The sequence below is a fragment of the Cygnus atratus genome, chromosome 11 (assembly GCF_013377495.2).
Source record: "Cygnus atratus isolate AKBS03 ecotype Queensland, Australia chromosome 11, CAtr_DNAZoo_HiC_assembly, whole genome shotgun sequence".
Lineage (NCBI taxonomy): Eukaryota > Metazoa > Chordata > Aves > Anseriformes > Anatidae > Cygnus > Cygnus atratus.
In genome coordinates, this window is record NC_066372.1 from 18,894,474 (window position 1) to 18,922,446 (window position 27,973).

At 47.8% G+C, this 27,973-nt stretch overlaps 2 protein-coding genes across 4 annotated transcripts; one reads left to right on the forward strand and one right to left on the reverse strand.

Annotated features, from left to right (window-relative positions):
• Positions 1-1,124: 1,124 nt before the first annotated feature.
• Positions 1,125-16,175, forward strand: ANKDD1A (ankyrin repeat and death domain containing 1A). 2 transcript variants are annotated; one of them, XM_035554776.2, is made up of 15 exons: positions 1,125-1,373; positions 4,559-4,662; positions 5,324-5,560; positions 5,975-6,073; positions 6,562-6,666; positions 7,331-7,429; positions 7,877-7,975; positions 9,122-9,220; positions 9,727-9,825; positions 10,060-10,158; positions 11,135-11,233; positions 12,359-12,454; positions 13,858-14,059; positions 14,577-14,708; positions 15,134-16,175. In XM_035554776.2, exons 1-15 carry the CDS (start codon positions 1,340-1,342, stop codon positions 15,193-15,195), a joined length of 1,665 nt encoding a protein of 554 aa, XP_035410669.1. In that variant the 5' UTR covers positions 1,125-1,339; the 3' UTR covers positions 15,196-16,175. The 2 variants fall into 2 exon arrangements, with proteins under 2 accessions (XP_035410669.1, XP_035410670.1); XM_035554777.2 differs by having other exon boundaries at positions 1,126-1,373; positions 5,324-5,422.
• Positions 16,176-16,326: 151 nt separating this feature from the next.
• On the reverse strand, positions 16,327-27,657 carry SPG21 (SPG21 abhydrolase domain containing, maspardin). Of its 2 annotated transcripts, none has more exons than XM_035554778.2 (9): positions 27,491-27,657; positions 25,139-25,232; positions 20,712-20,873; positions 19,777-19,857; positions 19,046-19,191; positions 18,401-18,509; positions 17,810-17,917; positions 17,297-17,437; positions 16,327-16,974 (listed from the first exon to the last, which is right to left on the reverse strand). In XM_035554778.2, exons 2-9 carry the CDS (start codon positions 25,199-25,201, stop codon positions 16,852-16,854), a joined length of 933 nt encoding a protein of 310 aa, XP_035410671.1. In that variant the 5' UTR covers positions 25,202-25,232; positions 27,491-27,657; the 3' UTR covers positions 16,327-16,851. The 2 variants fall into 2 exon arrangements, with proteins under 2 accessions (XP_035410671.1, XP_035410672.1); XM_035554779.2 differs by having other exon boundaries at positions 27,547-27,626.
• Between the last annotated feature and the right edge of the window lie 316 nt (positions 27,658-27,973).

The window sequence follows — 27,973 nt, forward strand, 5'->3', positions numbered from 1 at the left end:
TGAGTCTACCAGCGGGTTTCCAGGACGGGTCAGAGGCTGCCACCAGAGGCAGTTCCTGCAGTGCAGTCGTGCTTAGAAATGTCTGCTTTATGTAAACTGACAACCAGGACCTTGCTTCAGTAGCAGCTGTATCTCACCACTGATATAGACCTCAAACAGCGAGCATCTCGCTCCTGAGGAACAGCCACCAGCTGCTCAGACACATCCCAGAGAACACTCGTGTGCCACATTTACCCCCACAAGTTAGCTATGGCAAGGAAGCTGTGAGGGTCAGACCCACTACAGAGACGTTATACAGCCTAAATTGAAATGGTTGTGGCAGAAAGAGCAGCTCCCACGTAGCTTCAGGTGAGATTTGCTGCCAGAATAGTCACTGCCTGGTACTTGTGAAAAGGCAGCAGCATCTCTCCACCATTTTGCATGGTGGTGGGACATCACTGACAGGACCAAGCACCCAGCTGTGTGATTTCTTGGTACCCACCCACAAACTGGCTGCTTTGGGCCCTGTTTTTTCCACTTACCTCAGACCTCCCCAAGACAGATCTGATCCTTTCCCAGCCTCAGCTCAACCAGTGCCCGCTTCCTTCCTCCTAGAATTATCAAAATGGAAAACAAAATCAAAGACAGAACCAGACCCAGATGCTGAAACAGAAGAACATTAACTAAACCCTGGGTGAAGAGCACTTTTACCCCCTTCTGCACCTGCTGCTGAGCCTTGGCCGTGTGGTGAGAGCCCCCAGAAAGTGCCAAACCCTGAACCTTGTTTTCAGGAAAAATAAAGCAACCCACCCCATATTTCCCACAGAAGAGAAACCCCTCTCCTCCCATATTGGCTTGGAAACAGAATTTAACCACCCGCAGCCTCAAAGTGAAGGCGCTGAACTGAACCACCCTGAGGTAACGGGCGGCACCGGCCGAAGGAGCGATCGTGCAGCACCCTGACTGAAACGTCGGTAGCAGGATTTGCCCCTTGAAGTCATCCCAAAACTTCCTATTTTAAATATAAATAAATAAATAAAAATAAATAAAAAGCAAGGATTTAAGAAATGCTGCCTGCAGACCCAAGGCCCCCTTCCTCTCCCAGTCACGACGAAGCGAATCGTTACCGGCCGGCTGGCCGCTCCGCTTTTCGGTGCATCCCCCAACCCACGGCGCGCGTGGAGAAGAGCCTTTTATTGCATTTTATTTTCCTTTAAACACCGCTTAAAACAGGCGCTCTGCGGCGGCGTGGCCGCGGCACTCGGCCCGCCCGTCAGGCGGCGGGGCCCCGACACTCGGCCCGCCCGGGAGGCGGCGGCCGCGGCGGTAGAGGGCGGCGAGGGGGCCGCGGGGCCGCGGCATGGGGGATGAGCTGGCCTCCGAGGCCGACACCCGTGAGTGGGGCCCCGGCGGGGCGGAGGCGGCAGCGCCGTGATGGGGGGGGGATCGGAGGCGGCAGCGGCGACACCGGCCTCCCCGGGCCCGCTGCCGCCCTCCGGGGGGCGGCTGAGGTGGGAGGGGGGCTCACGGGGGTCCCTGCGGGTGCCCCTCACGGACCCGCCGCCCCCCGTCCCGGCGATGGTTTTAGGAACAAATTTAAGTCCAGCTCGAATTCCCCTCTGATATCCCCCCCCCACGCCTCCCGGGAATGCTATAAGGATTAATAAAATGTGCGGCTCCCTTCAGGAATAAGCTAGGTGGATGTGTAGGAATGGAGATTGCTTTTGCCCCCCAGGCGCCCCTCAGGTGCTGCAGACAATGCCAGTGCTCCCAGTTTGGTGTCTCGACCTCCGTTCACCGGCTGTCCTGGGGTGTCTGTGTGTCCTGCAGCCTCTGCTGGAGCCCAGTAGGCAGTTTTAGCACGTTTCTGTGCATTCGTTTCTTCCCCTTTGCTGCCTTTTAAAATCTCTTACGTAATGAACTGCCTGTGAACTGGTGCAATGCACCGAGGAGAAGTCACTTAAATTGTTTTCGGTGTTGTTTGGGATAAATGAATTCATATTCATTACCATAGGATATGAAATACCCCAAAATCCAAGCTCAAAAGAGTAAGAGAAACTGCTAAATACGTACCAAAATGTTTCTTATCGGTGGGTGCATGCCACGTTGAGGAGCGCACCTACCTTTATGGGGCTGATTTCCACCGTGTGGGTGCTAAGGAGGAAGCTCAGACCGTCAAGGTGTTTCCCATATGTCGCTGAAAACAAACAAATTTCAGCTTCTACACCCTTAGCGATGAAAGGTTTGTTACTGCATCGTGACAGGTAGATGAAAGAATAAGTCAAGTGACGGTTCGGCTTCTCTTGGCAGGTCTGCTGGGGTTTTGTGTGCTCATAAAATACAGGAACACATTTCTGCTACCTGGAGAGATGTGATATTTGCTTAACTGAGACCTAGAGTTTACTCTACAGAATGGAGATGAGCACATGGAAGTTGTGTACCAATTAATACCAACAGACATTGGTATTAATAATTTGCGTAACTCCACATTTTCCCAGGTTTTCTCTCAAATGAAGTGTCCACGCAGTGTGGAAACGCAGTCCCATTAACATACCTGACCAGCTCAGAATATGCTCAATATGCTGTACAGAAAATCCTCTTCTTTTGCTACATAAATCAGTGTCCAAAACTACTGCCTTCAGTGAAGTGGCAGGTCCAGTGGTCTTGAGTGATCCTGTCTGGTATTAAGAGTTGTGTTATTTGTGTTTATCTTGGGAGATGGCTTTTTGTTTGGAAGTAAGAGAAACAGAAGTTGGAGCATGATGTTACACCTCTGCCACCCTAGGAGTCCAAAGTAGGGATGCCTTTTTTCTGTGACCTCCAGAGAGATGTGGGGTAGTGCTATTTAGACAGAAAGTCTCTTGTTTATCCCCTGAATGTGATGGGACAGGGACAATAAAATGTTTTGATGGCTTTTTATGGCTTGTGGTTAGTCTCTAGTTGATAACATTTTCTCAGTATTAATGGAGTGTTATACCTGAATGTTTGCAGCCAAGTAGAATTAACAGAAGATGTTCACAAGTGGATTATGCATCAGATAATGCTAAGGCAGAGGCTTATCCTTATCTAGATCAGCAGTGAAGCAAGTGGAATTACGCGGATTTACACAGCTGAGAACCTGCCTGGCATCATTTGCCTTTCAGCATCCTCCGACTTCATCCATACAGATGAACTATCTGAGCAAAACCGTCCCTGCCTAGGCCAGCTCTTTGCATCTGCTGAGTCTTCTGGGGGTTGATTTTTGGTTAGGGCAGGCAGCCTGGTTGCTCCTGCAGTCATCGGGCTGTGGGAACCTGTGGAGAGCAGAGCTGCTTGAGGCTTGTTTTGCCTGAGCGTAAGCAGAACGAATTTGCTGATGCTCTGCGTTTGCAATGTGAATTTGGATTTGGTATTCAGTGCAGTACTCGTAGCTGTTCCCCTGTGAGGACCTTTTCACAGACAGGGACACCTTTTGTGTTACAGAGCAAAGGACAGAGGACAGTTGTGCTCACAGAGATTGACAATCCTGTAATGAATCAAGAAGTGCTTATAAAGGCAAGGTTTGAAAGTGAGGATGAGGTGTGTGTGGCAGCAGCAAAACAGTGTGATTGAAGAGTCATGTATAGACTTATGTTTGGCTTAAAACCTGAACAGATTTGGTTGACGCATGCATGTATTCTTCACTGGGGAGAAAACAAATGAAGGTTGCATTGATTCCCCACTGCACTCAAACTGCAGCCTGAGATCTGGAGAAGAATAGAAGGGAGCAGAGTATCTGTGCCAGCTCTCCAGCAGGATGTGACAGGCTGAGGGTCCTACTCAATCCCTTCTCTAAAGAATTCCCCAAAAGCGTTAGGGCAGAGACGGAGTCCAACAAAGACTGGCTTCAGCCTTGCCAAAAACCTTGAGAGCCTCCCTGTCAGGCCGCAGCAGGCCCAGAATCGCGTTGCTCTCATTTCTTGGCAGGAAGGTTTGTTCGATCAAGGAGAAGATTGCTGAGGCAAGGCCCAGCATGGAGAGTAAACACCCTTAAATTGTGCCTAGCTGTGCAGGACAAATATTGCCATTTGTGTAAATTATGTGCAAGAACTGCCACAGTCTATTAAGAGATGCAACACTAATCACAGCCAGACTAGAGGTTGTGTGCTGCTTGGCTGATTCGGCTCGCAAGGCAGCAGGACCACATGTAGGGGCGTCTTTGTAGAGCAGCAGGATGTAAAAGGAGGGATGGAGGGAAGGGTCTGTGCCTTCTGCTTGAGTCCTGACACCAGCTCTGGGCCTTGGCGGATGACAGCCCTAAAGGATCAAAAGGTTTGGGGGCTGGAACAAATCCGTGCAAAAAGGAGACGCTGAATTAGAAGAGAAACTGGTAGAACGGGAAGAGCACTGATGTGGCACAGGGGTGCTCAGGGAAGGGGAGACAGTGGGAGAAGACGAATCCAGCAAGCGTGCTAGCACTAATAGGGCTGAGTTTCTTGCTGGAAGAATATTTCTGCAGTCTGCCTTCCTTGAAGCCACTAGGTTTGTTGGGGAGGTTTGTTGGGGCATGCTGCTCCGTCCCTGCTCTGTTTCAGTGCCAGCTCTTCTGTCTCTGCTGCAGTGCTTCATTCAGAGAAGGAGTTCCACGATGCAGCGAAGCGCAATGACACGGCCAGGATGGAGGAGCTCATCAAGAGAGGGGTCGACATCAAAGCCAAAAACAACGTGAGTCCTAGGTTTTCCCGCCTCCAAGCTGCAGGAAGCGCTGAGGGTGTATTTCAGAACTGCAGCTCCAAAACACTACCCTCCTCAGTAGCTGCTCAATCAGCCAAAGCTTTAAAATACACTTCCCAGTGCCAAATAGGGCCTGTGGCAACTGGGCAGCTTCACAACACTCTGAAACTCAGAGCTTTGGCATCTGGGCCAGACTGGGAAGTTGGGAGCACTGAGGAAGGATAACAATCTATGGTTCCTGCTGGAACCAGTGTGCCAGATACACGTGGCTGCAGCGACTGGCTTCGATTTGTCTGTCTCTGTATGCTGAGGCTGTGGGACTGATTAGTTCCTGGTGCAGGTCTCCCAGTGTTGATCAGTAGGTCCCTGGAAATACGGGTTTGCACCAATCCATCCATCCGTGGGCAACGATACTTCACACTCCTGTGCTGTCACTGCAGTCCCTAACTGCAGTTTCTGAGCAGAAGGTGACTAGCAGAGGTCACTGCCTGATAGCAGAGCCAGAAGAGAGAGGGCTATGGCCAAAGAAAACCCTGTATAGTGTGGGGAATTCTGGCTCCCCGGATGGCAGAATTGGGTTTTCAGGGAGGATGGTGGATACACACGCATTGTGCATACATCAGCCGTGCCTCTCTCCTTCCTCCTCTTCCAGACAGACCGAACTGCCCTGCACTGGGCAGCGGGAGCAGGGAACGTGGACGCTGTGCGACTGCTCCTGGACCACGACGTGCCGGTGGATGACGAAGACAGTGTAGGAAGGCGAATCTCCCTTGCCTGTTCTGCAAATGTGTTCTGTGCTGGGGGAGTGCTGAGGACTGGGTGCTGGGTCCTGAGTGGGTGGCACAAGGCACCGCGGTACTCGGGAAGCTGTGGCCTCCCTGCGAAGAAGGTGCAGTGACTTTTTGGAGCGAGCCTGGTTTTAGGGTGCCTCTCTACGTTGTCTTTTGGCCTTTTCCCTGCCTGCACAGTGACCAGGAAATAGTCAAGGAGAATGTGAGGCGTTATGTGTAGCACCGGGGTGCTTGGCTTCTTCTGGTCATGTTGGTGGGGCTTGTAGGAAGACCACGACAGCCTGCAAGTTCTCTCTTGCCTGAAACCATTGACTAGGAAGTGGCAATTAAGAGGCAGGTCTCTGCTGCTGAGACCATCGTTGGCAGAAATAATAGTAATTGGAGGAACGGGGGGCTAAAAAAAGAGAGAGAAGTAAAGATATTTGGGAAGCTTCATGAGCAGCTTCCCTCCAGGGTGAGGATGGTGGTGGTCTGCAGTTTAGTTATCAGTATTTCTCTTCTCTGCTGCCCAGTTTGGAATGAATGCCCTTCTCCTGTCTGCATGGTTCGGCCACCTCCGCGTCCTGCATATTCTCGTCAATGCTGGGGCAAAGATTAACTGTGTCAATAAGGTGAGACAGTCCCTGTACCTGGGTTCATCATGCAGAGACAGAGAGAGGTTTACCTATCAGCTAAAGTAATCGTGTGTGACAGCATCTGCTGTGGGGGCTGCCATCTGCACTTCTGCCTGTAGGGTGACCTTGGGCGAGATCATCTTCACCTCCAATCCTAGACTTATTCCTGAAACAGTTGTAATAATTGTAGCTACAGGGATGTACAAGGCTTCCTCAGCTCACATTTCTGCAGTGCTGCCATGGAAGGTGTTAGAGAACTGGTAAATATGTTTAGGAAATCAGCAGTCCATGCATTTTAAAATAAACCTTGGTTGAGAAGAGGAGCATTAATTCAGTCATAACGTACTGTCTGCAGCACAAACTAGTTTAGCCCTGGAGGTGCAGGGAGACATCACATGGATCTTTGCCAACCAGAATAGGTTGTTGAGAGCCTATCCTGCAGCCTTTGGCTTGCTAAATAAAACTGGCCTTTATCTCCTCTCCAGAACGGCAGGAGCCTCCTGCACTGTGCAGCTCAGAGGGGACACATCCGGGTGATGGAGTTCATCATGGAGGACCTGGAGGACGTGCATGTGGATAAGACAGACAAGGTGGGAAGGCTCTTCGCTTGTTTATTTCACTAGATCTCATCTTGCTTTGCCGAGCTGAGCAGGAACGTTGCCCTTTCTTATAACCAAGGGTAACCCTCTCCCAGCATGTTCCAGCATTGGCTGATCTGTTCCTGAAGACAACGTAGGAACACACAGGAGCTGGCACGCGCTATTTTCTGCTCCCTGGCCCTCGTGGTTCCTAGAATGATCCCCATTCTGATGCTTGGGGGCTAAATGAAGCAACACAAGATCTGCCTTTCCGCAGCAGTGGTTCCGACTCACTTGGTAACTGGAGTCTCAGATACTAATTATCTTTTTTTGCCCTTGGTTGCTATTAGTAAACTTTTAATCATCCTCTATTTATGTGAAATAAGCACTGAAAAGATCTCCGTTCCCGTGTTTTGTTAGAGTGCTTGGAGTTGTTAGCAGTAGTTCTGTTCAGCTTACTTTGTTAGGTTTGCCTGAAGTAAATCAGAATGAAAGTTAACTGCAGAGTAAGAGGTAACTATATTTGAAGTGTAGCACTTTTCCCCTCAGTGGACACTAACTGTGCTGAGCAACTGGGATATTGCCCAAGGCAATACTATACTGCTTGCAGCAGATGATGTGATCTTGTGCTTTCTGGACTTGCTCAGACTGTATTTCTTTCTCTTTCTTTTCAAAGATGGACAAGACAGCGTTTCACCTGGCTGCAGAGTACGGGCAGCTGGAAGTGGTGGAGTTCCTGATTCACCAGGGTTGTTCTCACAATGCTAAAGACGAGGTATGAGCATAAAACCACACACAATGAAATATAAATTCCAAGGATCAGAGGATGTGAGAGTCAGGCATGGGATACCAAACGAGGCCAGTGCAAGCAGGTTGTCAGTGGTTGTACCTGGTTGTGGTATGTCAGGGCTTTTCTTCCACATCCACCTGCAACCCATTTGCTCCTTGGTCCGTGTTGGATTTCTCTCCAGGACTTTTCAGACAGATAAACAGCCAGCCAGGTGGGCCATGCTTGGATTTAAGGTAGCTGGGTTTCTTGCCTCCCTGCTGCTCCTATTACAGGACTGTTTCAGACTATTACTACTGGTGACAACCTCCTCTTCAGTCACCCTGGGTGCACTCTGTGCAAAACTGTGTTGTATGAACACTCAGTCCAGTGATACACATCTATGTATGAAATATATATATTTATATATATGTAAGAAGTGGTGTTTGCTTTCAGGAAAAGAATACAGCATTGCATTTAGCTGCTAAAAATGGACATCTCTCAGTGCTGCAGAAGATTGTAGGTATCGGGGTGGACCTTGATGAAAAGAATTTAGTAAGTACATTTAAACGAACTGAGAATCACATCAATATTGCTCTTTCTCTCTCTAGAAAAACTCTCCTGCCATAGTCACCAGGCTAAATGATCAGTACTGAGGTTTAGAAGGTAGCTGATTTTATCTAAAATGTATGTTTGTAAATTGAGGTTACACTTGCAGAGTATCAGCGAAAAGCAACATCCTTCTTGGACCAATATCCAATTCTAAAGTGTCTCATTTTCTTCTTACTGTACCTGCAGACCTACCTTATCACTCTATTATCTCAGTTTTTCTCCCTGACCCTTGTACATTCAAGTGCCTAAATGGTTATTGAGTGTGTTTTAAACTAAACTTCAGTGTGCTTTATAGTATTGACTTAGCCGCTGAACATATGGTCCTTCTGTTTGAGATCTCTCTTTGATAGATACGCTTTAAAAAATTCTATGGCTAGAACACAGTTAATGACTTAGATAGCAAATAATGGCTTAGTAAAGCTAGTATTTATTCCACAGCACACTCCCAATTAAGTTTATCAGCAATTTTTTTTTAGTCTTATTTGGTTACAGTCCTTGCAAAGTATGTTTGATTGTCACTAAGGTCTGGAAGAAAAAGGAAACCAGCTACTTTGGTAACTGGTAGTATTTGTCACCCCCAGAATAGCTGCCCTCTGTATAAGAGCAACAATAAAACCAGATTAATTCACGTGGGAATTCTGCTGGTTTCTGTTTTCTTGTAAAGAAATGAGCTCCCTCAGCAGGGAGAAGCAGTGGTTGAGAGCTAGGGGTTTCCAGTTCTGCATTTGTCTGTCTCTGAGATGCTCTGGGAAAATGGTTTGTCTTCAGTGCCCATGTGAAATTATTTTTCACTTGTTAATGGGCTGAAGGGAAGAAAAGGTGTTGAACATGTCTGTCTTGTGGCAATGAGCCAGCTGTTTCCAGTGGCATAAGGACAGAGCAGTCCTCTGACACGTCGGTGACAGATAATTGTGTCTGTTGTTTTCCCGACTGTCAGTTGGATATCCCTGGCCCTCAGTGTTGGTATTTTAACATGTTGTGGGTTCAGAAGATGCGGTAGAGGCTTGCTGGTTCTTCTCCTTTATCTTGCCCTTACCTACAGAAGAGCTGTGACTCCTTTTTTGCCTCTCTCATCCTGCCTTGTTCCAGGAAGGACTTACGGCTTTGCACCTGGCTGCTGAGGGTGGGCACAGGGACTGCGTGAAGCTGCTCTTGGAAGTAGGTGCCGATGTCAATGCCCAAACCCAGGTGAGCTCTGTGGAGGTGACTCCTTTTCCAGACGCTTTCTCTAGCGTGGCCACAGCACCTGCAGTGCCTGTGCAGCCGTGTGGGTGCAGCCAGCAGCTTGTGCAGCATTAGCTTCAAGCTTTTAATCACTTAAGTCCCCAGCAAGAGCCTTGTGGTCCCAGCGCTAGTCCCACTCTGTAGATTCCTTTCCACTCTTGATGCCACCATGACAGGGCACTTGTAGAAATGTCTTAGATTTGGGAAAATCTAAATTTCCTAGCTTAGGAAAATTGTAGCTGGCAGAAATAGAGCAGGGAGTGCAGAGGAAAACCCACACAGCTTTGTATGAGGAGGTGGGTGAAGCTGCCCATGGATCAGGGAGCTGTGGAGACGACCTCTATAAATTTGCCAGTTCTGGAGCATGGGGCTGGTGCAGGAGGGAAGCCGGGATATCTCTGGACAGTCTGTAACAACTGCAGCTTCTGAGAAGAAGCCCTAATATTTGTCTCTTCTGATATGCCTCTCAGAAGAAAATGAACTGCCTTCATTATGCAGCGCTGCACGGCTACGTGGAGATAGCCAGGACCCTCTTGGATGCAGGAGCCCACATAGATGCTGTTAACCATGTAAGTCCCACTCCTTGCTCTCATCACTTCCTAACAGGCAAAGCCAGTTGGTGGAGTTTTACAAGAGCACAAACCAACTCTGCGAGGACCAGTGCTGCTGTGGGGTCTGTGCTTATGGGGAAATATCCCTAGTTCCCCCTGAGTCCAGGCGTGCAGCTGTCTTACTGTGGACAGTGTAGGCACAGCACAGCCATGAGGTGAGCTCTTCCTAAGCACAGCATCTTCTTTCCACAGCAAAACGCGTCAGCGACCCACGTTGCAGTGCTGCAGAACTTCCCAGCAATGGTGAAACTCTTCATCGATGCGGAGTGTGACCTTGACATTCCAGATAATGTAAGCCTGCAGCTCCTGCTCTTTTGTCTTTGAAACGTGAATCCATTTTGTGGAGGATTTGATCACCTTGGGGACAGGATTAAAGAGGAGCGCTTTAAAATGGGGAGAAGCTGGGAGCACAAACGAGGAAACATGAAGCCAGCGAAATGATTCTGAGTGTTGCAGTGAGGTCATCACTTGATAACGCTCAACACACGGGCTATGCCATGTCCCTGGGCCCTGTGTACAGAGACATTGCATAGTCAGACTCTCTCCTCCCTGCTGGAACCAGATGGGAGAAATTTCAGGCCAAAAGATACTCTGCAAAATGTTTGGGGGACTGAGAATGGGAAGCAAGCCCTGGAGGTAGCTGGTTGTTTTGCCAGATTATAATTCTTTGAATGAGGGGCTTTGTTAACAAATTTGTAGCTTGTTTGTAATGTTTTGGTTAATATTCTTTTTCTTTTTTTTTGTGGTGATGTTCTCTCTTCATGCCACCATAAAATTGCCACATATTGGGTTTGATTTTAATTTTTTCCATGAAACAATCCCAAACTGTGTACAGATTACAATGCATCCAAATTAAACAGGCCCCGTGTCCCCAGAACAAAGAATTGGCACAGATCCTTTCTTCCCCTTGGCCAAGCTATCTGCCTACAGAAAATGTTTAAATAACAAGAAATAATATATTCCTGTAAGTGACCTCAGGGATCTTTATGGAACCGAAGAGTTTCCTTCTTCAGATCGAAGTGTTATCAGAGAGGCCTCTCAGTGCTGGTGCTAGCGCAGGGACAAACCAGTTCTGCTCAGCCCGAGGAACCCAGCTCCACTTCAACGTTGGAGTGTGTTTGGCCCTCAGCTGAAAAAGGGAAGGAGGGGAATGAGGGCAGAGCTGACTGTGTTCTTCCAAAGCTTCCTTCTGGTATTGTTCTGTCCGATCCTTCCAGCCTCACACTTGTCCCCTCTGAAATTTGGTCCTTTCACCCTCCTTCTGCAGAGGCAGCAGACTTCGCTCCACATCGCTGCAGAGCACGGCAGGCAGGACATTGCCGAGATGATTCTCATTGCAGGAGTCAATCTGAAGCTGACAGACAAGGTAATTGTCTCTGTGGGTTGAACGGATTCCACAGGGGTATGGGGGGAAAATAGGGATGGTCTTTACCGTTGTTTTTCCTAATTTTCAAGAAAGGTTAGTGATAATGTTAAAATCTGGGAATTTCCATGTCTTGAAACACTACGGAGTAGGTTATTTTGACGTGTTTTCCAGTAAGGAGGTGACTGGTTCTTAGGAAGACAGAAAACAGTTCACACAATGAGCAAACTTTTCTCCCAAAGTTGCTCCAGTTCCTGCAACTTCTGCTTTTGCTATTGTGTACAATAGTATCAAAGATATTATGGAGTAATGATAAATAATATACCTCAGGGATCACAGTGCATGTTTTAATAGGTAAAAAGTATCTGGATAGTATAGATCTGGCACCAGTGTCCAGGGTTTCTGTCCCTGAAATAACAAAAAAGAACTCTAGAGGAATCACGCATGCTGTGTGCAGCCCGAAAGCCCCATATGTGCCTGGAAAATGTTGAAGTGGGCTTGGGCAGAGATTAACGTAGCGTCTGCCATTTGCACCTGGGTTAAAGCACATGCAGACTCAAATATTAATACATATCCATCAGTTCATCCAAAATTGTGTTCATGTAAGGAGTGTAGTTACATTTTCACGGTCCCATCAGCTTCTCCTAGGAGACCATTTCTAATCATGCATATGTGGATCCTATAAAGTTAATGAGGCTGCATAAATCACTTCAGCTTCACGTGTCAGCAAAACTGCTGTGCAAAAGGCTATAAAAGGCCTTGGATTGCAGCGCTGCGCTGGTCCTTTTAAGATCCCACATTCCTGGGTGCCTGAAAGCACACTGCAATCCCCCTGTGGGTTACAGGATGTGATCCCAGCCACTGCTGCCAATCTGACAGCCCCCATGGCAGCAGAGGAGATGCTGCAGAGCCTGGAAAATGACTCTGTGTCCTGCACACAGCAGCTTGAAGCTAACTCACATCTGAGACAGTGTTTGCAGGTGGAGAATAGAGGTCCTTCATTGCAGCTAGGTACATTGCTCAATGGGCTGTGCTGCCTGCTGTTAAAGACTGCCAGGTGGGCATGGAGATTGAACCTCCTGAGTGTGCAAGGTCTTTTCCAGCTCATCTTTCCCCTTCTAATTGCAGCAAGGAAAAACATCTTTGGATGTCGCTGCCCGAGGCAATCACATCAACGTGGCAGACATGATTATCAAAGCCGATCGGTTTTACAAATGGGAAAAGGTGAGCAGTGTATACCACCATCTCCTTTGTTTACAGGGTAGATGTAGCTTGTCCTCTCCACTGAGATTCCACATTACCAACTGCAAGAGGACATCCTGTGACAGCCTGACCTCAACTTTCATTTTAGATAAACAAAAGCCCTCATCCTGTCAACTGCAGCTACTTAAGACTTTCCTTATTTTTTCAAAAAAGCCTCCGCTGTTAAAAGCCTCAGGCTGTGCTGAAGGGAACAGGGATTTTCAAAGATTCTTTGGCAGTTGTTCCAAAAGCCCTGTAGAAGAGGGTGTGGCATCATTATTTCTTTTTTCCAGAAGGAGAAACTGAAGCACTAAGCAGGGAAATGCTTGGTCTGAGGTCACCAAGCGCGACCTTGGGAGTTTCAGCAGTGGCAGGGAGGCAGTTCACCTCTTATCTCTTGCGAGCTGAGCGATCACTTCTTGTTGGAGTCAACCAACTTCCTTCTCAAACTTCCCCCCACCTGGGGCTGTTCCTCCTGTGTTTCCCTGTGTGGCACAGCAGCATCTCCAGCGCGTAGGGTGCAGCTGCTCATCTGCCTTAACCCCCTAACTGAAACCCTACCTGCTCCAAGCCTGTGTCCAACACTGTCTGAGCAGAGGGCACAACATAAGCACAGCCAAACACCTCATTCCTTGTGTTTATAGGACTTTGTGCATCCTCCAATACCAGGAAGGACAATACTGTAGAGGGTAAGGAAAGGAAGGTGGCACAGGCCCAGCTTCAGAAGTAATGCTGTGTATCAGGGCCTTGCACGGGTTTCCCAGACAGCCCTAGGCAAAGCCATTTAGCCTGTTTGCAGTCTGGCATGTAAAGGAGGCGAGCGTGTGCCTGCCTTCCAGTTGGAGCAGGGAAGTTTAATTAAATGATTCTGCATACAAGTCCCTGATAAAAGGCACTGTAGAAATGCAAATTGTGATTCGAATGGGCTTCCACAGCAAAGCTGCTATTAACAGATTTGTTAACACACGTGATTAGAGTGAAAAAGACAATAGAAGAAATGTTTCACACCAGAATGAACTCTCAGCGACCTGCAGAGCTGAGGATGTGGGAGACAGCATAACGACAGGTACATAGGAGGTCTCATTAATACCAGGAGGGCACGTGCAGGTCTCAGTCCAGGAAGCACGATGGGCTGATTATCAGTAACGCTAACACAACAGAGCATTGCTGTCCCAGCTGCACTGAGATCATCAGCCAAGGAAACAAGGCAGACCTACTGCAGATTAACATGAGAACGAGATGCAGTTTATCTCCTCGCTGCCAGCAGGAAAACTCAATTACAGCCTAAAAGCAGCAGGACACTCCAAGTTGAATCTTCTCACACAAAAGACCGTGATAAGAATTCTGCAATATCTCACACTGAAACTCCTGTTCTGGCTTTGCAGGACAACCTGAACAGTGACTCTGACTCCTGGGTGGCAAAGCACTTGACCTTTAAGCAAGACCACAGGGTGGAAACACAGCACATTCGCTCAGTAATGTGGAGATTAGCAACTAAATACCTCAAACCTGGTGAATGGAAGAAGCTGGCACATTTCTGGAAATTCACTGATGCACACATTAGAGCCATTGAGCAACAATGGACAGGTATAAAACATTACCCAGGTATTTTCCATACTTCACTTGGACAGTGTCTCTAGGACATAAGCCTGCAGTACTAGCAAAGCATGAAGAAAACCACCTTGCTGTTATCTTTTTTCCTTTAGGGAGCTGAACCAAGGCAGCAGCAGAATCCCCTTTAGAACTTCATGGATACTTCAGCAGGTTCAGAGTTTTGGAAACAGATCACTGCTGGTGATCTGTTGGTCACCACAGGGAATCCTGTAGTTTGCACAATGCAAGCAAGGAACTATGCTCTGAAGGTGGAAATTCTGTATTGACATAAAAGGCTGTCTGACAAGCCCAAATTCATCCATTTCCCACTCCGGCAAGTTTAATATTAATCTACCAATCAGACCACCACCAGGAATTAAGACAGAATGTACTTCAGAGCTTCATGGTAAAATCCAAAGCGTAGGGGTGCCCAAACTCAGCAACTCAGAAATCATCTCTAGAACTATGGGCTGTGAAGTGCAGGATTTAATTTGTGGCTTCATCTTGCCAGGTACTAAGAGCTACAGAGAGCATGGCCACAGGATGTTACTTATCTGGCTTCACGGTGTGATCACAGCAGGAGAAAATCCAGTCAAGGGATTGTATGAAGGTCTTGTGGGCATTGGAAGAAGAGATTTGGCTGGTAATGCTTTTGTCTTCCTTTGAATAGTACGCACTAAGCACTAGCTGAATGCTGTTGTTTTACAACGTATAGAAAAAAACTTCAGTGAACCCCATTCACATGAGCTCCAAGGTACTCTGCCCTGTCCCACCCCCTTACTACCACTCCATACATCATTTATCTTTTTTTTTTTTGTTAAGTTAACACATCCTTCCACAGCTTTATGCCTTCTGTGCAGCAGGATGCTTACTCAGAGACGAATAACCAGTAAACAGATCAAAGCGTTATCCTTTAGTAAACCTACAGCACCACTGAATGGTGTTACAAGATATAACAAGAGACAAGATTTTTATATATATATATATATATATATATATATAAAAAAACAAGATGTGTAAGATATACCCCACCCCTTAAAACTGAGAATGTTCTCTTCTCTTTTACAGAAAGCATTCGGAAAAAAGCAAATGCAGACTCTGCTTCTCCACGGAAGTGCACAGCCATGTAAAACTGAGGGGTACTAGTGGTTCCTTAACTGATGTGTCATCGGTTGTCTTAAGAGCTACAAGAGAAACACTTGCTCTGTTACTTACCAGAAGGCAGCTATAACCTAAGGGCTTCTTGTCATAAAAAGCTGGTGTCATTGCTGCTTCCTTCTTGGTCTGAAACTACAAGGATATCAGCAAACAGTAGCAGTCTAAAATGCCTCTTTAAAAAGAAGTGAGATTTTATTGGCTCTTCTCTACGTTCTGATACTGTAATAAAAGCTAAGTCTCACTTGCCATAATGTGACTGAGTATCAGGATATACTACAAGATTTTATTGTAATTTTATTGTAACTTGTTTGCAGTGTATTTTTGTATATGAATTTTTAACTGTCAATTTTATAAGCTTTTGTTTACAGGAATGTTCTCCACATACCTTTTTTTGCCTAGCACGTGTATCTTAGGTGTTTGTTTTTTTTTTTTTTAAACTTTCCTCTTAGCTTGGAAGTTGGATCAGAAAAGTCAAGGCAACTATTTGATCCTTAAGGACTGTGATCTTTAAAGAGAGGAACATTAATGTATATCACTGTAATATCTATAAATCAAGTGAGTAATTTCTTTAATCCGTAGGTTACCACTTGAAAATCTCCTTTACCTTAGAACATAGATAGCTCCACTTAGGTAAGAGTGAGAGATAGAAGAGCGAACTTGTTAAGACTACCGGAAGGCTGATACTCTTGTCCACAGCACTGCAGCGTGGATTTTACTGTTTCAACTCAAAGAAGTTATCATTGATTATTTTACACAGCCTATGATAAGGACATACAATTTTCATAAACACCAATTTGTCTTTTAAGTTTTTGTATTTTTAGTGTTTCAAGGGAAAAATAACATCTGTATTTCAATAAATCAAAATTCTAACGTTAAATTTGCACATTGTGTCTTAAGTCTTTATTAAAAACATTGACTAATTCTTACTCAAAGCTAACCCAGTGCAACCTTATAACTAAAACTGTTCAATACAAGAGGCAAATTCAGACAGAAGGTACCTTTAAAAGTGTGTTTTTTAAAAAAAAAAAGTATCTGTGGAGGCAAACCAGGACTGTAGTAAGCTACACTACTGTTCTCTTGTAGTCAAAAGAAGAGGCACTTGCTGAACTTGAAGTTTTATTGAAAACCATTTTTAAACAGCTAGCAAGAAAGTTAAAAATTTATTTCAAATAGAAATAAACTAACTTGCAACACAACATATAAAGCAAATAAGTGATGGCAACATTGGCACTTTAACATCTTTTAAACCAAATACTCAACAAAAATATATGTCAGCTTATAAGTACACAACCTGCATGTGGCAATATATACAATTGAGTGAAAATATAAAAAGAAATACTGTTCTGTTCAAGAACATGATAGTGAAGACTTTGGTAGCAAAAATGTCTTTGTTTTTAAAACTGCAGCCTTCAGAGATACTTTCTTGAATTCAAAGACTTAAAATTAAACAGATGTTCCATTACATTGTTGAAGGTTTGTTGTCTGCGGGTAACTCACTGACTATTGATCCTGTTGGAATCACACAGTGATAATCGGCTAACACAAGAAAAAAGGCAGAGTGGGAACAGATGATTGTACACAGGAAGACCACCAAACCTGATTCCTCATTTTCACTGGCAGTCAGAAACCTACTCTTCTTCTTGCTCGCTGCTGTTATGAAGACTGATCTTCTGGACTTCCAGTTCTTCTGCGCTGACCATTGAGGGATCGATGGCTGCATACCGGGTACCACGGAACTGCAGTAAGTGGATCTGTAAGACACAGAAAATAACACTGAAACCGGTGTAGAAGCATAACTGTGGTAAGAGAAACATTCCTTCTGAGTAACTTTTCTGTGAGAATGTAATCAGGGACTGGAGTGCAAGAGTTCAGACAAAGGATAGAGGAAATAGGCAGCAGCCAAGCCCCCAAAGCCAACCCTTGATGAATGTGGCTGCTCTCAGCATCAGCGATCTGGGAGATAAGAGTGAACAGAGCTCAGGCAGGTTAAGAAATAAAAGCAAGCACAGAAAGTTTGCTACTGCTGTTCCAGCTATACATGCTGGTAAATTGGGTTTGAATGCAGGCACTTACTTGAATATATAGGTTGACCTCAGCACTCCTGCAGAGATATGGGAAATTGCCTCCTGTTTTGAGATGAGCTCTTCTGGCATTAGGATAAAGCTTATACATTTCCTCTTTTGCTTCAGTCGAAAGTGCGCTCTGGTCAAACACCTACGTAACAAGTCACAACAGTTAATTCTGAATCTAGTCAGATTTTGCTCATTCCATCAGACTGGATATACCCTGCTCCTAGAAGGAACTATCAACTTATCCAGAATAGTTTTAATGAAACAGAAAACAAGCAAACAAATTAGGCACCAACAACTAGAAAGCTAACACTGATATGTAAACGTGGCTGTGTTATTGCACAGAACATCCAATAATTTACCACAAACATCACTGTTGTCCAGTCAGCAGCAGGTTTATCTAAGTACATAATTAGATGCTGCAAATATTTATTAAGTTGCTAACACAATAATCACGCCCCACCTTCCGAGAGGAGGAAACAGCGTTAAAGAAAAGATTAAACTGAGATAAACTTACATCCATAATAGTTACAGGGACATCTCGAATTTTATGAGGTTCTACGTAGGAGTTCTGGCAGTTGAGGGTAAGTCTTGAAGCAAGCTCACTCTGGCCCAGGCTCTCCAGCTTTCAGTAGAGATAAATATTGGTTAACAATGTACTTCAGTGCAGGAAGTTAATGCAACAGTAATACCAGAGCCAAAGAGAAGTCAGCTCCTTAGTTCTAAGGGAAACAGGACTGCTCTTCAGGTGAAAGTTATAGTTACAATTTAATATCTTGCTGCGTGAGACAAATGCTTAAAACATGTTTAGTTAGTTGCTCCTGCCTCCACAATATAGCCTACAGATATATCCCAGCACATTTTCCCTTTTCCATCTGTTTCTTAAACTCCTCTCTTCCAATCTACACAAACAGAACGGTAAGGGAGACGGTCACACTGCCGGTTAAACTGCAAGGCTGTGACAGCCGACGCCTGCTAAGGATCCGTCCCTCACTGCTCACTTCTGGGTAAGTGACAGAAGCAGCAGAAATCTGTACAGCCTCCACTGTCTGCTAAGCGAATCTGTCAGAGATCGACACCACAGCCATTGAAGTACACAGACACCTACCCTGTCCACCATGAAATCAATCCCATCAGCCATTTCAGGATCTACGGGACCAGAGGCAAAATTCCCAAGGACAATTTTTTTCAGCATAAAAGCAGGCATCAGCCAAAAGCTAAAACAGAAAAAAGATGCAGTCTTCAAGCACCCAAGACTCCAGAATTAAGATGCTTTGTTGTAAGCACTCCCTCTTCTTGCACAAACTTTGTGCTTGAATTTCAAATGAAATTGAAAAGTAAGCTTTGAGAGCACAGAGATGGAAAACCTTGCAGCTAGGTGCTTGAAATGCTCTGGAAAGCTGCTAATCTTGCACTGGAAGAGTATATTTTAAACATGGCGAATAATATTTTCGTTACTCTGAAGGTTTTTGCTAGAGATCAGGCAGATTTTTTTTAATTCGACCACGTGTTCTCAAATGATCACAGAAAGATACATACAAGACTTATCTGTCAAATTCCACACTCCCAATTGTGAAAATTTCTACTTCTTTTGTGGTGTGACTTTAAAAGTCACAGTATTCCACCCCTCACTTCTCTTGCCACTAGCCATGCAGGCTGGAAACAGGTCAGAAACATGTCCAACCAGATCAGCGTGACATTTCATCACAAAAAGCATTAATGCCACCAATCTCATTGCCTCAGTCTTCCTTACCTGTTTGCTGTCCACGTCTGGTTGAAGATGGAAGTGTCACTAAAGGAATTACACAGGATCAGAGAGTGAACTCTGGGGGATTTGTGTGTGTACTCTGCAAATTTTTGAGCCAAAAAGCCTCCCAAAGAAGCTCCAAAAAGGTGAACCTAATTCAATTAGAAAAACAAAAACAGATGTTACATTTGTGAAAAATGACCCTTAAGCATGTTATTTTGTTACGAAAAATAAGTCATTCAAGTTTTATTTTTCCTCACAACTAATTTTTTAAAGGAAAAAAAAAAGCTCTTCTACATAGGTTCTGTAATTTATAGGATATGATAAACACTGAAAAAAGGAAGTGTTTCCAGATCACAGCTCAAATTTCTGTGCGCTTATCACGCTTAAGTAAAAAGTGAACATTTCACTTCGTCTTCAGTAGCTCTTCCAATCCAAGGTATTTTATTGGGGTATTCTGGACAACATGAGTTATGAAAGATAACTTAAACAGGGTCTCATGAAAAACTGAAGTTAAGCAATACAATTTAATAGGCCTACAACAGAAGTGAATATAGACAAAATTTTCAAGGGCGTTGACCTTCAAAAATAAACTAGTTTCAAAAGCAAACTTGCCCCACAGCCTATTTATAGGCTGGTTTTGCATCATACGCTATACATTTGCTCTTAAAAGAGACTTTTGAACGTTAGGTTTTTATGGCAACTACACATCCATTTCTCCGTCTCCCGGCACTCACTTTATCCAGCTGAAGGTGGTCTAACAGTTTTCTGAATCCATCACAGAACTCAAGGTGATCCCAGTACACTGGATACTGCAACTAAAACAACACGAAGTTAGAACAAGCCCGCCTCCGGTCAGTATCCATCAGCTGTCTGCTTGAAACTTGCACCAATTCTCCCATTAAAGGTTTGAAGAGAGCAACCTGTCTGTCTCGTGCCACGAGGTTCAAGCTCCTCAGCAAGGTCCCTATGGCCAGAAGGAAGAACTACCCCTTACTCGGACAAAAACACACAACAGAAAGTTTAGCAGAGCAAGTTCAGAGGGGAAAGCACAGCTTTGCTTCATTCTGTAATCAAGGGGAAAAGGGAAAAGATACCGGAATGATTTTTCAGTGATTTTGTGGCACGGAAAGTTGGCAGATACAGACACTTAATTGCTGCAGGAGATACAGCAGCAGACATACCACTTAGCAGAAAAATTATTGTACAAACCCATTGTTTCAGTTCAGCTTTGGAGCTGAAGAGAAGCCACAAAAGAGTGGGCTGTTGGGATTTTAAGGAGTGAGTTCGCATTTGCAGCTATTCAGGCCGAGAAGCAGGTTATTAATTATCCCTAAGGCAAACACAGAAGCCCTGGACTAACCCACGCACTTGTCTCATGGCTAACAAAGATCCAGCTGGAGGCAAAGATGACTCTTGTCCATGGCACACAAGGTAAAGATCAGACCGAGAATTTAGTAATGTGTATGCACAAGGCTTTGGATAAACGGTTCTGTGAACATACAGCAGATTTTAGCCTCGATCTGCACGCCACATATTCTGGACTACAACCTAGCATCATATTTTGGGGGGATTCTCCTGTCAAAACTAAGTTAATATTCATTATCCAACCTCCAATTATATCAACACACAAAACTATACTGACTTCTGACAAAGGAGTGCCAATACTCACAGCGATAACTCTGTAACCCCACCCAGTCAGTGCCAAAATCTGCTGGAAAAACACGTCTGCAGTTCCGCTCACGGGAGGAAGAAAGATGAGAGGGCACCGAATGCTCCTGGGTCCCGCATCGTACAGCGACCAGACTTTACTGTCATCGTCGTCTACTATTATCTGGAGGGAGAGAGGAAAAAACACAAGGCTGAAAGGAGTTTCTTCAACCAACTTCCAGAGCTGCTTCTACAAAAATCTGTCACCCAGTAAATATTGTAGTACTCAGGACTCTTTGGAACAAGACTCTTTTATTCCTCATCAAAACAGCTTTCTTCTCCAAGGCTATTTACTACCAACAATTACAATGCTTGCGTGGATGCAGCCGGAGGCAGAACTGTGACCAAGCACTGTCACACCAAACACTTTGTGTGCCTGGACATAAGCTGGGCAGCTAACACCACGCCGTGCCGATCCGTGGCATCTCATGGGGTGCACCCCTCTGCAGACAACTGGAATATAACACACGTGCTGGAAGCAGTGAGCCGTGTTGGACTGACAGCGATTGACTGCGGGTCAGAATTTACACTGGAAAAAAAAATAAATCTCCTCCTTTCTGAGGAAGAGCGGCTCTCTGCGCTTGGAAACGGTTTGGAAAGGTACGTCTTGATCTGGAAAAGCACACAGATAAGTCATGGGAACAGCAAGGCTGTGCCCCAAAGGATCAAGTTCATACATCATTCCGCAGGCAGAAAAATGTGCTTGGCAGGGGAGAGACTGTGCCACAGCCCAGCAGAGAGACCCGGGAGGTCGGTTCTCAGGACCGAGCACAACAGCCGCAGGCTGGGAGAGCCAGCGCTGCCGCAGGGGCAGCTTTTTAACCACTAACACCTGCAGACACCGGGCAAAAGAATTACAGGTCTGGATCTGTGCAAGTCTACTGAATTAAGCAGCTAGCCCTGCAGATTACTGCTCTGAAGCAGTTACGTCCCACTGCCAGAGACGGCCACACGACTCCGAAGCAGCTCTGCAGAGCTGACCTGGGAAGAAACGGGAGCACCTCGGGGGTGTCTGGAGCCCCTGGGACACGCAGCTGGCTGCGGCAGGTTACCCACACACGAGCTGCTCGCACAGGGCCCGCCACACGCCGGGAGCAACAAGTCCTAGCCCAATTATCGCCTGCAGAAGTACAGGAACTGGGTCAAGGTCTTCTTTTCTAGCAGTGCTGGGGCCTGCCTCATTGCTACCCAGGCTGTTTACCACCGAGCCGTTCTGTATATTCAGCGTGCTTGTTCAACCTTCCTCAGCCCTGCGAAAACGCACGGCTCACGCCACATTGACCATCGACGAGCACAAACCTCTGGGGGAAGCCTGCGTCACGCAGCAGGAGTTCATCTCCTCCGTGTCACCAGTCTGCCACTTTGTGAACAGCGACGTACAAGCACAGCTCGCTTCCCCATCGCAGCGGTTAAGCCGCTCAGGGAGTTAGAGACCAGTCTCACAAATCCCATTTGCTTGATTAACAAAGCTGCCTGCAATGAAGCCGGTATTTCAGGCTCTGGGAACAAGCAAGAAATCACATGGTACTGTTGTTTCGTAGTCTTCACAAAAAAAAAAAAAGAATAAATGAAGACTGCATACCAGGGCTTCCCTGACCACTGAAATAGTTTTAAAAACCTGCACAAAAGCCTTCCCGAAGCCTCCCCAAACCAACCCTTTGCACACAACTCCAGAACTCGCAGTCCTCAGCTGTTGTTCTCTAGCACCTTTGGAAACACGCAAGGTCGCCGTTTGCCTTTAGGAGCGTTTCCAGAGGTGAAGCAACACCTCGCTTTGCATAGCCCTTGAAATCACAGAGTTGGTTCACGTCACGGGAACTGAGGCTCAGAGGCAACGTTTCTTCCCTCGAGCCCAGATAACGAACCAGGAGGTTTAAACGATTGTTCTGTTTGATTTCTAGCCACGTACCGGGTCGTTTAACTGCAGCACAAAAACAACGCTAAGCGCTGCGTGCACAGACAGCGGCGTGGGTAAACGCTGACTTGGTAGGACCTAGTTTTTTGGTTGCGTTTCCTTGTTCAGGTCTATCAATCAAGATCACCTACAGTTTAAAAAAAAAAAAAAGAGTAAAACCTGCATTTCACTGAAACGAGGGGTAAAACCTCCCTTGAGTTTAGCAGAACCGGGGTGTCCTCTGCCGACGACTTTTAGGTAGGACTTAGGTAAGACAGCAAGTGGTGGATTTTGAGGATATTCCTATATGCTGGTACAGCACCCAGCCTGATTCAACCTGAATTTGTGCTCCCCTCCTTCTTCATTTTAGGCTCAGCACATCAGCCACGACAAGCACTTACACAGCTGCAGCTCCTGGTGGCAGCTCTGGGCCTCCTCCATGAAGGAGCCCCCAGTCCCACCCCCTTGTGGGAAAATCACGGCCTCTCCACCACTTCTCACCCCAAGGCTGCCTACAGCCCTGTAAAAATCCCCTCTTTGCCACCCTGTGATAAAGAACCACTTCTGCATTTGAAAAAACACCAATCGTTTGAAGCAATACCCCGATTTTCCTCCAAAAAGGACTACTGGATGACCCTCAGGCTGAATGTTTATCCGAGCTGAAGCGTCATACGCCCAGGTGAGGACTCACCCTGTGGCACTTGCCTGCCTTTGGGGGCCACAAACCCAAGCGGGGGCTCAGAGGCAGAGCGGAAGACTTGGCTTAGGAACATTATTTTCTGTGCTGTACTTCCCAAATCTGACGAGAGCAGGAAGGGCAATGGAGCTGTGCTGTTTCTGCTGCTTTCAGGAGGAACATCTTAACCTGTTTTCAAGCAAACAGCTCCGGCTCTGCTTCCTTCAGTCCGGCAGCAGCACGCTGACGGGCAGTGACGATGGCTGGTCGTTCTCTGTAGTGCACGTGCTCTGCCTAAGCCTTTGGGAGGGTAATGCAAGCAAACGTACTTCCCCCCTCCACCCTGAAACCAGAACTAGTTTATTTCTACCTTCTCTAAACCCCACCTTCATCACTGTGGCATCACTTGACTTTTGAGTCGGCTGAATCACTCAGAGGGAAAGGAATCCCCTAGTCCGAAGGTCAGATGAGCCCCGCCAACAGCAGCTTCGGCTCACACACGCTCTCATTTCTGAAACCCCGAGCAAGTCGGCAGCAGCTGAAGGCAGCGGAGCTGCAGCACCACGCAGCCCCCAGGGGAGCAGCAGCAGCAGCGTGCACCCTTCGCAACCACATCCTCCGGTTCCTCTCGTTCACTGCACCCCACAGAGCGTGGTCGTGGAGCACCTGCACGTCCCAGCGCCGAAGCACTGCCTCCAGGCCTTGCTGCCCCAGCGAGGCACGGCCTGGGGGCGGCAGCGTGGCACAAACAGGCCCGGCAGATCCAGCACCAGCCAGGAATGGAAAGAAGATGGATAAGCAGAGCCTAGGGAGAGCAGGCAGATCTCTCTTACAGGAAACACCTAGGTGGCAAGAACGAATGAAAAGCCCTGAACAAAAAATCCTGCAATCCTTCCATAAAGGTAATTTCTTCGATAAAACCACGTATCACCCAGCAGAAATAACGCCGGGCACGTTTAAGCATTGTTCCTTAGGTCTGGGGACACGATCCCTCTAGGGTGGCCCAACCACAACCGACTCGCTGTAGAAAGAGGTAGTGCTGCTCTCACCTCCGCTGCCAGCACCTCCCCGCAGCCCAAACCATCCACATTGGGGAAGTGGAGCAGGCGGCAGACAGCTGAGCCCGGGCTGCTGCTGCCGGTTACTGTATAACCACAGCCTCGGCAAGCCTTATCTGCAGAGGGACGGCAGAGCGCGAGGGCCAGGAGCTACGCAGCAGTGCAGGTCCCCGCGCCCTTTGCACGCACAGAGAAGCACAAGGGCTGCACGTCCCAAGCGCTCTCCTGCAGCTTGGTGAGAGGAAGTGGAGAAATCTGAGCGGGAGGGGAAAGCGGTCGGACGGCGTGATTAAGCAGAAGCCATCCAAAGGACGAGCAGCAGCAGCTTTGCCTTTTGCCACCGCAGCTGAGGCGTCTTCCCCCCCTCTGAGGAGCCCTGCCTGCCAAGAAGCTGCCTCCAGGTGCTCTGCTGCAGCCTGGAGCCCAGGTGCAGGAGCTGCGGAGGTGGCTCCGGCAGCAGGGCAGCGTTGAGCCAGGTCGGCTGCGCCGCTTTGGTACCGCGCAGCTCACGCAGCAGCTCCGTGAACGCGGTCCCCAGCACGGCTGGCACCAGGACGCCAGCCACCGCTGCCCCCGGCTCGCGAAGCACGTGAAAATTAACAGCGTGCTTCCAGGCACTGGTGAGACACGTGGGACAAGGTGAGCCAGGTCACTAGCACAGCACAACTGTCCCGCGTTAACCGGAGTCAGACCGCCCGGTCCTCCCCCACCCCGGAGCAAGAGCAGAGCGCCGCGCACGAGCCGCTTAGAGCTGAACGTACCTTTTTGAGAGGAACCGTGCTTCTGAACCAGTTATAGTCAGGAGAGACTTTAATCTCTCCCATGATGGTTAGAAAAACCTCAGTTTAGGGCAGCCTGAAACAAAGAAAGACAATGTTTAAGACGGAGAACGCGGGTTTCCCTTCGGCACCCCGCAAGGCTGTGCCACGCGCACACACAACATTTGCAGGGTGAGCCCGCTCTCATCAGCTCTTACACTCCCCTGACTCGCACCAACTTCACTTATCCTCGGTTTTCATCACGAACCACGTAACCGTGCTCCCAGGAGGCTGCCCCGAACCGCTCTAATTAGGAAATGACGACGCTTTTGTAACAGAGCTCTCCCGGGCAGCGCTTGTAGAGGAAGGCAGTTCTGTTGCAGGCTGCCAGCGGCTTAAAAAGCTAGAGCCTATTTTTGCTTTGAGCTTAACTTAATAAAGCATCCAAATTTACGTCTGATAGAATTCAGCCAGCAGTTTAGACTCGAATTATTCCGTGAAGCTACTGCCTGAGCGTTGAGGCCGTGCTCTTCAGCCTGAGGACAAGTGACCCCGAGGCGCGTTGGGAACAGCAGCTGAGGCTTTACACGAGTCCCGAGGTTTTAAACCTACCCAAGCAGGAGCCAACTCTTGTCAGGAGTTACGAACAACGATATCCTTGGGGCACACCGATTAGCACAAGACTAACCGATCTCAGAATCGGCTCCACACAGAAATCCACTCACTTACTCTGAAATACTCACCCGAGTCAGAAGGTACGACAGCAAATAGCGAGAATTTCTCATTAATACTCCATTAAATTGTAGTGAACAACTTGAACGACTTCTAGATTCAACTTTCTAAAGCAGTGCAAGACCATGAGCTCCCATTTACACAACAGATGGTATCAAGCAGCTCCGAAGCTTGCCGACCTCACAGCCCTGCCCTGAAAGCCACTTGCCTCAGGAGGTTGTTGTCGTGCCCTCGCACCCGCTGAGCGCAACAAAACAAAGCAACTTTCGATCTCGTTACTTTAGGGTTGCCAAACACAGATCGATAGGTTTTGTTTCTTAGATCTTGACAAAAAAAGGAGCTCAATGTTCTGGAAGTCACTCAAATGCATTTCGTCTTGCAGAAAAGCTGCCAGCACGTAGGGTTTAGCTAACTTTTGGGGTTACAGCTGCATTAACTTCCTGCATTTTCAACTTCTTCATCTTTCAGCCTTCATTTGCTTTCAGCCTTCATCTCCCAAGTAAGGAAACCTGAACTTTAAAAGAGAAAGCACCTCCTACGATGCACGACGGTGTGCATATCCCACGTGGAGCTGGGTGACGCGCCTTTTGTGCCTAACAGGGGCTTTGGGGGTTGGAAATTCAGCTGCACAGCCCTCGTTTCAGTTTTATGTGGCTTCATTTCAGTACCTACATCAACTACTCTGTTATTTGTCACAGTCTGGCAGCACGGTGGAGGTAAAAAATTTACCTCCGCTACAGTGGTGGTAAAAACACCTTTTGCCCCACAAACACACATTCCTGGACTACGGGGGACAGCTGGACGTTACGGAAAGGAAGCAGCACTTCAGTCCGGTAATTCCTTTCCGTAGCCACGCACCAATTAGCTTTCAAAAAGCCGCTCAGCACAACAGGGAGCGACAACAGATCGCAGCAAGCGCCTTAAACCAGCGCGGTCTATCCCAGCGTTAAATCGGAGTACGGTCAGGAAACACAAGTCAGGGTGAGGGGAACTGCACGGGGCAAAGCCTGAGAACAGACGTGGAGACAAGGGCTGTCTGCTAGCGACCGGGGGCATCGAGTGCTCAGCATCGTCCGCCCACTGCCGCCGCCTCTCCTCCTGCCTTCTCCAGCTCTCAGGCCACCGTTAGGTCGGGGAAGGACCAGGCAGGATCCAGCTGAACTTCGCCCTGCCGCTGCACCGGGCCGGCCCCAAGCAGAAGGAAAAGGCAAAACGCGGGTGCCCCGGGTCCCCGCTGCCTCGGGGGAATCCACCAGCCGCCAGGACCCGACTGGATTTCGGCTCCTTTCTCACACAGGTGCCTCAGCGGCTGCCGCTGCTGAGCTCTGCCCCTCTGAGGGGAGAGCAAAGAGCTTTTATTTGGCTCCAGGAGCCCTCGCTGAAGCGGGGTTTGCTGCGGGCAGCGACCTGGGACTGAAAGGTTTTTTCTCCCCGTGACACAGAATCGCAGCAGCGGGTTTGTGCCCGCGTGTCAGCGCGGGCCGGGGGCTCCTCCGGCTACAGAGGAGCTGAACCACGGACAAGAAAGGGGAAACGCAGCAGAAAAAGGCACCTCAACCCAAAACACAACTAAAGAAAAACCAAACCAAAACAAAAAAGCAACAACAAAAAAAACGAACTCACCCCAAAACCCCTAAACGGGACCCCCCGCGGCCCCCAGCCCTTGTTAGGGCCCTCACCGGCCCAGGTGGGGGTGGCGGGAGCGGAGCCTTCCTCCCCTCCTCCTCCTCCTCCTCCTCCTCCTCCGCCGCCGCCGCCACTTCCGGGTGCCGCTTCCGCGCCGGTCACGTGACGGCCTCTCGGGCGGGGCCGCCGCCATCGCTGCCGAGGCGGAAGAAGTGGAGCCGTTGCTAGGGGGACACGGCCGTGGGGGGGGGGGGGGTCACGTGGCGCCATGGAGGGCCGCGGATTGGCTGGTGGGCGGTGAGGGGGGAGCCGCCATTATGGGCCCTCAGGGGGCACGGGGGTTTCACACGGGGCTCGCGGGGTGTTTGCGAACGAGAACTATCACACACTTGGGCTATAAAATAAAAAAAAGAAAGGCGTGGCGGGCCCTGGTTAAGCTTTCCTCCTGTCCGTGCACCCCTCGCTGTGACCTGTCCCTGC